Raw genomic sequence first — 10,310 nt, 5'->3', positions numbered from 1 at the left:
AAAAAAAATCTTTAAAAAGGATGGCCTTATATTATATTTGTTTCCTAAAAAAAAAAAAAAAAGCTCTGTAAAGTTCTGAGATTTGAGATTTGTTGAGAATCTTTTCTATTATACTTTTAAGTGTTTACATTAGTTGTCGCTGAACATGGTAATGGAATGCTTGTGTTGTTCAAAACTGCCTGCCGGTTCCTATGACCTTTTTGTAACATCATTCTCATTGTCACGTGTTGTCTAGCATAGCACTGTGCGTCCTGTTCATTGTTTATGTTCCACTTGTGTTGATCCCAAGCTTGGGTGAGTGACTGGGTCTCACAAAGCAACAAGCAGTTCAGCCGGGTGTCACAGGGCCCAAAACGTTTCCCTTTACTTGTCTGTCAAAGACTGAAATGTGTGTTTGATGGCGGATTCGATAGAAAGAGTAAAGACTGGAAATCTTATTATGTCTGGCTGATTTGTTTCCTCTGCTTTGTGAGAAATGCCTTCTGGACACTGTAGTCTCACCAGACAGGCCCCCAGACTACCTGTATTCTACTTTGGCACATGTTTGCTTCTAAATGCTTAAACTGGTGTAGCTGTTAACCATGAGGAATATGTACATTTCTCACAGAGGCGCCTGTTGTCTCTAGTTGGCTCCTGTGTTTGCACAAGGTGTATTTCATAAATGTAGAGAAACTTTTTTGCCCTCCTCTAAGAATGTTCTTATGTTAGAAAATACACCAACATGATTTGCCATGAATCTGATCTGCTATTATCTTGATAAGTATTTAATATAACATTTAATAAAGTGACCAAAAGGATGAGCAACTCTTGAGTTTGAGTTATTTGTTGTTTTGTTTCAGGACTGAAATACTGACCAATGATTTGCAGTGCGTTCCTTTGCACTGGCTGGATGTATAACGGGGGATGTTGGGGGGTCGTTGTTGTAGCTTTTACACAGATTTTTTATTGATCGTGAAGTCTCTGAGGCTTATACCAATACTGATATTTTAGATGTTAAAAAAATCTGACAACAAAATATTAGCCAGTATTTTTGTGCCATTTTATCTTTATTAGACAGTTGACAGATAAAGAAAATGAGTGGAGGGAAACAGGGAATGATGTGCAACGAATGTCCCTAGCCAGACTTGAATCAGGGACATTATAGTTCCTGGTCAGTGCCTTAAACCAGAACCAGAAAGCCACTAGAACATAGAGACAAAAAATACATGTTTTTGGTATGGACCCTATAAATTAAGAGGGAAATTTGGACAGAAAAATTAAAACTTCAAGTGCCCAAGTGTAAAACTGTTTTTCTAAATGCGCTCACACATATATTTATTATTTCTGGAGTGCAATTTCTTGTTACTTATTAGCCAACATATACACCTATTCTGTTATATATTTTCATTCAGGTTCCCTGTTTAGTCTGAGTCAACAATCAATCAACAGAAAACTGTTTTGTGTGAAATTAAAGGTTTACATCTTGTGGAACACGCTTATTTGCTTCCTTGCCAAGAGTTAGATGAGAAGATTGATAATACTCTCGTGTTTGTGTGGTAAATATGAAGCTGCAGCCAGTAGTGGGTTAGCCTAGCTTAGCATAAAGACTAGAAACAGGGAAACGGCTAGCCTGACTCTGTCCAAAGGTAACAAAATCTTCCTGGTTTGCCAGGCCACCAACAGAGACTCCACAAAGTCACTGCGCCCGACCAAGAACTGTAAAAACCACAACTCTTTAAACGTGGGTTTTAGTAAGGTTAAACAAATAAGTGTATGATAACAAGCTAACAAGTGAGCTTTTGAGGTGCTGGTAGGCAGATTTATTTTACCAACCAATAGAGCCAGGCTAGCTGTTTCTCCCTGCTCCCAGTCTTTATGCTAAGCTAAGCTAACCGAGTCCAGCCTCATATTTACTGTATAAATGTGAGAGTGGTATCAATCTTCTTATCTAATTCTCTGCAAGAAAGCAAAGCCTATTTCCCAAAATGTAGAGCTATTCTTAAACAGTTGGAAAGCAGATAGCAGATACATCCTGCTGCATTGTCCCTGTATTTCACACCCACAGCACTAAGTGCCTTTTGTCCCACTCTCTTCTCCCTTCAATCTTTCATCTATTTTTCCCTCTCCCGGTATTGTTTTCATTTCTCAGTCTGCCAGGGTTTTCCCCTGCATGTCTTTGACTTTTCCATTCCCTCCCCCCCAGGGGAGCTTGCTCTCACAGCTTACAGATATCTGCCAGTGGAGAAACATTACAACTATTGCAGATGTTGAAATGTTGATCCCATCCCCTCTCAGCCCCAGATTACCACCACTCCAGGTTTGCAGCACATCCCTGCTGCTTCTCTGTGCAGCAGGCAGCTGTTTCTGTCCATTGACTCCACTGTAGTCTGTGAGGCCCCTGCAATGAACAACCAATCACTGCTCTAAATCCATGCTGATGTGTAAAGCCAATTAGGAGTCGGGATCCAGTTGCATAAGGAATCTGATTTTGTATGGTGGATGTAGGCTGACTAAGACCTTGTGGAGACAGAGAGGGCCTGTGCACATTACTTGGTAAAGGTTTTATGAGGGCAAATTGGCATGGGATTGTATCAGTGCTTTCCTCTGGGAAGAAATCTGCTGGATCTTTTTACCCATTTTTCTCTCTGTCTTTTGGACTGCAGGACAAAGTGCCATGTGGCCATTGCTTTTAAAGTTATTTCATTTGAGGTATTTTAATAATAATGAGCCTGTTGCATAATAATGGTCTTTCAGTACTGTTATCTTACATCAGCAAAGCCTAAATCGTTTTTGTCCATAATTTTTATCTGAGACAGTTTTGTTCATTATCAGGTGAAAGCCTCATAATGGCTCATGGTGGCGTTGGAGGAAAAGTCAGTCGATGATGAACGTCTGGAGACGATGAATGTCTGTACAAAGTTTCATGGCAATCCAACAATTGTTGCTAGCATGGCTGAAAATAAAAGGAAAGAAATGCAACATTCACATAGATTCTGTATCTGGTTTTAATTGGTACATCAGATTTTTATCCAAGCAAAAATAGTCTCTCACAATGAGTTCTCGATAGCAGGACAATTTTATTGTCACGTTCATTGCAGTTCTTTTTTTTGTTTTTTTGGTATAATTTCAGTAGGATCTACAGTCCAGATAACTTCAAGTTCATTACAAAATAAAGTCTTTGCAATAAATAAATATATAGATTTATATTTATACTTTAGTATGTAGAAAATAAATATATTGTACATCTCATAAATAGGATCACCCATATGTACACCTCAGCTGCTTGCATTTTTAATAATGTTCCTGACACTCTGAACATTACAAGTCACCATCCTTTAAAAAAAAAAAACACCCTCATCACTTATTCTTTACAACCACAGCCAGAGAAGTGCTTCTGTCCCGAGCTTAATCGCTTGTTTTTGCATACAATTCCTACAAGGCGCTGCTTGATATTTTATTCAGATGTGATGAATGAGATCGTTAGACTCCGATGATTACATGGGAGGCATGTAAGCCTACAGCCGGGACTGGGGATGTGCAGTAAGTGCTCTTTCATCTATCACACGATCATCTCTTTCATCTTTGATTTTTTTAATAAAACTCCAGTTCTGCCTCACAGACATCCTCCTTACAGACTCTTTAGTAACCTGACCATCCCAACCTCTCACTTAACATGCATGTAGCACATAGTTTGTGTCTTTCTGACCCTTCGTCTTCTTCTTCTTCTTCTTCTTCTTCTTCTTCTTCTTCTTCTTCTTCTTCTTCTCCTGTCTATCTCTGCATATGTGGCCTTTCTTACATTTGCCATGACTGTGTATAGTGCATGACAAATGCACAATGATGCACAATATCCATCATTTGGAGCTCCTAAAAGTCTCTTCTTGGTGTCTTATAGTCAACCATTCATTTTCCCACATCAGCTTAGTGCTACGCAAAAAACTGCCAAGAGACTCCACTTGTCATTGCATGGCGCTTCAATATCAACACATTTACCCCTAAAAAAAGTGGTTATTGAGAAAACGTGGCACCTGATTGGCCCCGCAGTGTGGCAGTCCATGTCCGCAGTGGTTTCACAAGATCACTTTCTCCTCCTCTCTGAGGTCACAAGTCCACTGCAGAAGCAAAGACGTTTCCATCCAGGAACATGCACAATGTTTATGTCAGTGCTGTACGTGCTTGGCAGTGGGCTGAGGCGCAAACACAGTGACCTCAGGGGGAGCTGAGGGTAAACAGTTCTGTACCAGGTCCAAAACATCCACAACACCCCCTCTCTCCTCCTCTTTTATCTCAGTTCCTCCGAACGTGACCAGTTCTTCACGTGTAAGCCCTGGTCAGCTGTACTGGAACAAGTCCCTGTATGCCTGAGGGATCTTTTCAATCTCCACCGGCCTGGGTAAGAAGTGGGTGAGTTTCTGGTGTTTTTTAGTCCTGCCGCCTTCCCTGGGCGAGCCGTCCTTGTTTAAGGCCACGTAGTAGAAGCGCCCCGTGTCGTTGTGCTTGTACAGAGTTGAAGCGTAGGTGTTGTACCAGTTCTCCTCAAACTGCTCCCTGAACACACATTCAGCCGTCAGCTTCTTCTGTGGGAGAGAAAACAACAGATTAGTCGTGTGCTCGAGTCCTGCTCACGGGGCACTGAGTGAGATAAGAAGACAATTTGCAGCAAGATTAAAGAGAGTGTAGATTGAGATGGATGATGCCACTTTGCATGCAGATTCCACCCTTCCAGATATACTGGTTTATGTATTCCACTAACTATTTTGGACCGCGCTTGAAAGCTGAAATGAACCAGTAGAAACTCATTTAGGCAGGTGCTCATTATGACAAACGAGGGGAAGTCATTAGGAGCGGCTTTTCACTGTACGCCCCACACTCACTCCTCAGACCTGTTAACCTCTCGTTGTGCGTGGAGAATTATTTCCCTCCCTGTGATGCAAGAAGAAGGCGAAAGCGAGCAGGCGTACAATCTTTCCCTTGCGCACACACACACACACACACACACACACACACACACACACACACACACACACAGCAGCTTTCAAAGCCTCGGTCGTCGCTGACAGTGCAGCATGAGCGATGGCTGCGGGTTCAGCAGGTGAGAGTGTGCTGGCTGAGCTGAGTGTGTGAGAACAATAAGAGACATCAGGGTTGGAGCTGCTCTCCTGCCAAGACCAGTCAGTCATGCTGCTCTGCAAGAGGGTCGAACCTCAGCCGAGTCAGGGGTATCACAGAGGACCAGGGGCCAAATATGAACCCCCTTTGAGGTTGTCCCAAACAGTCACTATCTCCCCACAGTTACTAACCCCCCCCCGACCCCGACCCCCCCCCCCCCCCCCCCCGACCTTTTGGACTTTTTTTTGGCTAAGAGGACGTGGCGTCTCTGCACGGCAATCAGTCAATCTCTGCCTTTAATAACACACGTTATAGTTCTCGCAAGTGTTTGTGCAAGAGTCTCGTTTTTTATTCCAGCAGCAATTTTGTTGATTGGCTGTCAGGCTCTGCTTGGCTGCGGCTGTGTGGTGAAGCTGTTGTCTGTAAACACAGCCCCAAGGGCACATGACTGGGCCAGCTCCATGCTAATACACACACACACACACACACACACACACCTCATCGGATCAAAAGCTCGTCAAGGTCTGGTGGTTGTGGGACGGAAGCACCCTTCTACCTGTTACCCTCCCCCCTCCACCTCCTGGCCTCTCGGCTTCAGACAGACGTGTCTACATCGCTCCCCTCTGTCAGTCAGGTGACTCAGTCAGGTGTGCAATTACCCCCCCAACACACACACACAAACCCCTGCCTCCCTCCATCACCCGCCCCCTCCCCCAGGGTCAAAGCTCCAGGATGCCAGACTCTGATAGCACGCAGTAACAATATCTGCACTTTCAACATAATGGCCATGCTTAAAAGTAGCCTCTGTTCGAAATGTTCAGAGCCAGGGGGGGGGTTGGTTTGGTCTGAGCCCGGAGAGGCCCTCAGGTAATGCCCTGGGACACCTGATACAGGTAACCCTCACATACTTCCCCTTCATTGTCTTTATCTCTTCCCTTTCCTCTCTCCCTGTCTCCAGATACCAACCACATGTGAGACAAAGTAAAAAAAAACTAGATGCTCCAAATTTACTGTGGAAAAACACAAGATATTTCTTCTATATTTAACACTGCGGTCCAAACTAGAGTCCAACAGCTGTGCAAAGAGAGGTAATCTCCATCAAATTCACCCACAGCACACATCCAGAGTGACTCCAAACGTTCCTGTCTCCACTTTGGGAAAATATGTAAATATTTCTGCATATCTCAAAACGAAATGAAGAGGTTGGTTTGCTCTCTAAAGCTGCGAACTCTGCTTTTTCCCGGAGTTCCTTCACATGGAAAACAAGTATAAAGGTCTTTTCTTTGCTGCTGCCAGTGGTCAAAAAGTCATCATCATGTATTGGATCTACTGTCTTTATTAATTTCTCTGGTCAACATGCTGAAGTAAAGCAGCAGCAGCAGGGGGGAGTATGTGACGGAGAGTGTGGGACTCTGTAAAAGAAACATATACTTGTTTTGTCTCACAGAGGTTTTCCCATCGGTGACGTACGGGAACCGTGATAACAAAGTGACTCTCAGATTGCTGCTGAAAACTTACTTTTGATAGCTCAGTTACTGACGCATATTGTAAGACAAAAAAAAGCTTCATTTACTGAGAATGGCTGGAAAATAGTGTGTTCTGTAAAAACAAGTCACGCGTATCAAGTGCCAGACTTGTTGTGAATGAGGGCTGCATGGCGAGGGCGGGGTTGTGAATGAAAGGAGGTTTTTTCTTTTGACTCACCGACCCATAGAGCTCTCCTTTCTCATTCATGCCGAGGTAGAGTCCAGCGTCCACCCCTCTGATGCTGACCAGACCCACTGCCAGACTGATGAACTCCAGGATACCTGAGGTCAAACAATGCACACACAATGCACAGAAACCAGTCAGAAGAAGCCCACAAACACACCGCAACAAGTGGCCTCCACTTATGTGACAGCAGACCAGACTGCTGAGTTTGATCTGCAACTTGTTCATTGTCATGTTGCGTCACGCAGTATATGTTCAGCATCCTCTTACATCTCCATTCTACAACAGAAAAAAATGCTGTTTTAAGGCCACTAAATAACTGATTTTGTAATTGATTACAGCAGAAAAGACAGATGTAAGGACCGGATGAGAACAGCACCAGATAAAGATTTCTTTGATTTTGTAGCTCACTTTTTCACTCTGGCCTAAAGAACATACATTGCTCAGTTAATCAGAATAGGATGTGGTGTCTATAAATGTGTTCATCCTGTCTTCGGGACTTCCCGACTACTAATACAGACTGAGAAGTCACTTTCATGAAGCTGAGATGTGGGTAAGTTGTTTAGTGGGCTGCTGACTCACAGGAAGCTACAGCAAAGTTAACTCGTGCTTCAAAGGCAGGGAAACAACCGGTGAAATTAAAAGCTATTGGCCGTTGTGATGCAGAGGTTAGTCAGAGAGGATCCAGCTGGCCGTGCTGACTGGCAGAGGCCAGCTTACAGCCACCTGGTCCCCATCTCGCCGACCTCATCTGATGCCAGAGGATGACAGAGAACATCCCTCTAATTTTTTTGTGGGGTGAAGAGTGTGTTTCATATCCCTCTAATCAAAGCCACGTCTTCCTCGCAGCTCTGACAAAGACCTTGCATTTTAAAAGCTAAGTGAAGCCAGAAACAAACACGCGGACCACCCATCCCTGTAAACCGGCTTGTTTTGGCTGAAGTCTGAACATTAAACCTTCTCTGAGTTCCGCCTTCGGTCGTGCTTCTAATTTAGCCGTCCGGCCTGCACCTGTGAGATGACTGCATGGCTATGAGGCGCGAGACATGTGCGTATCTGCCCTCTGACTTCATTTGTTTATCGTTCTCCCGCGAGCCGCACCTCGCTCCATTTACATTAACGGCACAGAATCCTCAGAAGTGCGGGCGCGCAGTTGTCTCGCTGTTGCCGTGACCGCGAGACGCGCACGCGCTGCTTGTTTGCGGCTTTGAGAAGAGACACCTGCCCCCCCCCCCCCCCCCCCCCCAGCGCAGCGGGGGGTTGCCAGAGAAAGGTGTGTGGCGCTGCTTCCCTGTGCGCCAGGTGACAGTGACGCACGAATGAGTATCCACTGGGGATGCGCGGCAGGAAAAAGCCTCTTAATTAAACTCACGTCACCCAGTTTTAGAGTGACAGCAGTGGAAATGATCTAAATTGATAGTACAAGATATATTACACAGCAGTGACCACGTAAATGACTCATAACTGTAATTAAATGTTGTAATATTGATAATTGCTTTCCTCTACATTACCCGAGGACACAGTTCATTCAGCCTCCACCTCTGACAGTAATTGTGTATAATAAGTCGCGGATGGTAAATCAAACTATAGGCCTGTTTCTGTCAATTAAAGCAGGCAAATTACACAACATAATCTTCCATATTTCTCATAATAATGATTAAAAAAAAAAAAAGAAATGTTATAGAAATGCCCTCACCAAATCTGCTGTGGTCTTGTCTTGTCCCATGCACAGTCCCATTGGGGAATATCTCCAGCTGAAAGCCAGTCCTGCAGTAGAGCTGCCGCCGCCTCAGGATCCCTTTGAGGTGCCCGAAATCCGTCGGCGACCCCCGCTGCAGCCTCCCCTCAATCTGCCCCAGCCGCTCATTCAAGCCCACTGGAGACTCCGGTAAGGGCATATTCCCGAGTGCAGGAAAGCTTTGTAAATCCAAGTCGATGGTCCCCAGAAAACTCCCGACCTCTCCCATCGTGTGCACAGCTGTCAAATTAAGCGAAGGCATTTAAAATGTACGGCGACTCAAGGAGGGGGGAAAAAAGTTTGCACAAGTCCGGTCCATGCACGCACAAAGCGTACCCAGCGCGCCGTGCTCCTCCAAATCAGCAGCGTCCCTTCACTTTATTGATCGTCCTTCGCTATAATCATCAGTTTGATATCTCTGTTTATCAGATGGAAACACTCTATTATATACATACTCCCCACGCATTCTCACATTGGATATTCAAACACAAGCCACGCCTGGCTGGCATCCCTTCTTACGCGCATCAGTTTTCCTCACTGAATGTGTACTTTCAGTCCAACTTTTACCACTGATGATGCCGCTGTCTACGCGCTGTCTGTCACTGCTCTCTCTCTCTCTCTCTCTCTCTCTCTCTCTCTCTCTCTCTCAGAAAGCTGTATCTATCTCCCGACCGAGCAGATCCGAGTCCAGAAGTATCCCCTCAGAGCTTCCTGCGCTCCTGATTGCGGTCCGAGGCTGTCTGATAAAACCACATCGCCTATCCAGGGGCAGGGAACTCTGGCAACAGGTTGTGGTGCATTAAAATGCGACACAGATGCAGAAGCAAAGATCATCATTGTTCAAACACAGAGGCGAAAAGCTACATCTACCCCAAACTGTAACAACCACACCACCACAAAGCAAATCCATCATTTACTCTGACTGGTGCTTTGGCCACACCACAGCCTCTCCTGGAAACGAAAAGGAAAACCACAAAGCATCAGGCGAGCGTTTCTCCCAACAAGATTATCAAAATAACCTGTGCATACTCTCGGAGCAAATCCGACCTCCTGCACAAGAGTCAGTGCCAACCACTGCAGTTGGACGTTTTCATGAGAGCATTTTCTCCACCTCCTCGTTGGAAGCAGGTGCTTCCTCGCCCCTCTGCACAACGTTTGCAAAGTGCTCCAGCAAACCAGCAGCTTAACCACTTGTACTACTGGCAAGGAAGGGGAAAAAAAGGAAAATCCAAATGCGGATGACGTGTAGTATCAAAACCGACTGGTGCAGAGACTTCATGAACTTCTGGAGTCATCAGAGATCCTTTAATATAAATGATTTAGATGTTTGTTTTTTAAAAACCTCTCTCCAAAATGTTAATTTCCACCACTGACTTCTGTGCAAAGTTTCAAATAAGCTGCTGCTTCTCCACAAAACCTCTGCTGCTTAGTAATTATGTAACTACATAAAACAGGAGCACCACACACTGTGAAAAGAAAGACATGCCCGTATATATTTAACTACGTTACTGTCATAAGTCACAACAAATGTCCCCTCAGGATTAGCACTAGTGGTCGAAGAAGGGTTCAGATACTTTACTTGAATACAAGTATAAATACTACATTGTAAAAATACTTGTAAAAGTCCTGCAGTCAACGAGTATTTGTTATGCAAAGAAAAAAACTATAAGTAGCATTTTTCTGTTGTAGTTAGTGGAGGTGGTGCTGATTTTAACTCTCATTAACAAATCTAAAAGATGATCACATGTTTTGTCTGTAAAATAATAATCAGAAA

At 44.4% G+C, this 10,310-nt stretch overlaps 1 protein-coding gene across 1 annotated transcript; it reads right to left on the bottom strand.

Annotated features, from left to right (window-relative positions):
- Positions 1-4,310: 4,310 nt before the first annotated feature.
- On the bottom strand, positions 4,311-8,798 carry fgf16 (fibroblast growth factor 16). The gene is made up of 3 exons (XM_070913405.1): positions 8,495-8,798; positions 6,793-6,896; positions 4,311-4,556 (listed from the first exon to the last, which is right to left on the bottom strand). Exons 1-3 carry the CDS (start codon positions 8,796-8,798, stop codon positions 4,311-4,313), a joined length of 654 nt encoding a protein of 217 aa, XP_070769506.1.
- Positions 8,799-10,310: the final 1,512 nt, after the last annotated feature.

The sequence above is a fragment of the Enoplosus armatus genome, chromosome 10 (genome assembly GCF_043641665.1).
Source record: "Enoplosus armatus isolate fEnoArm2 chromosome 10, fEnoArm2.hap1, whole genome shotgun sequence".
NCBI lineage: Eukaryota > Metazoa > Chordata > Actinopteri > Centrarchiformes > Enoplosidae > Enoplosus > Enoplosus armatus.
The sequence above is the reverse complement of the archived record's forward strand: the minus strand, read 5'-3'. Positions and strand labels throughout refer to the sequence as shown.

Coding starts and splice junctions, on each gene's coding strand:
- fgf16 (XM_070913405.1), bottom strand. CDS start 8,798: ATGCCTTCGCTTAATTTGACAGCTGTGCACACGATGGGAGAGGTCGGG. Junction 6,897..8,494: donor ACAAGACCACAGCAGATTTG/GTGAGGGCATTT, acceptor GTTTGACCTCAG/GTATCCTGGAGTTCATCAGT. Junction 4,557..6,792: donor AAGGAGAGCTCTATGGGTCG/GTGAGTCAAAAG, acceptor TCTCTCCCACAG/AAGAAGCTGACGGCTGAATG.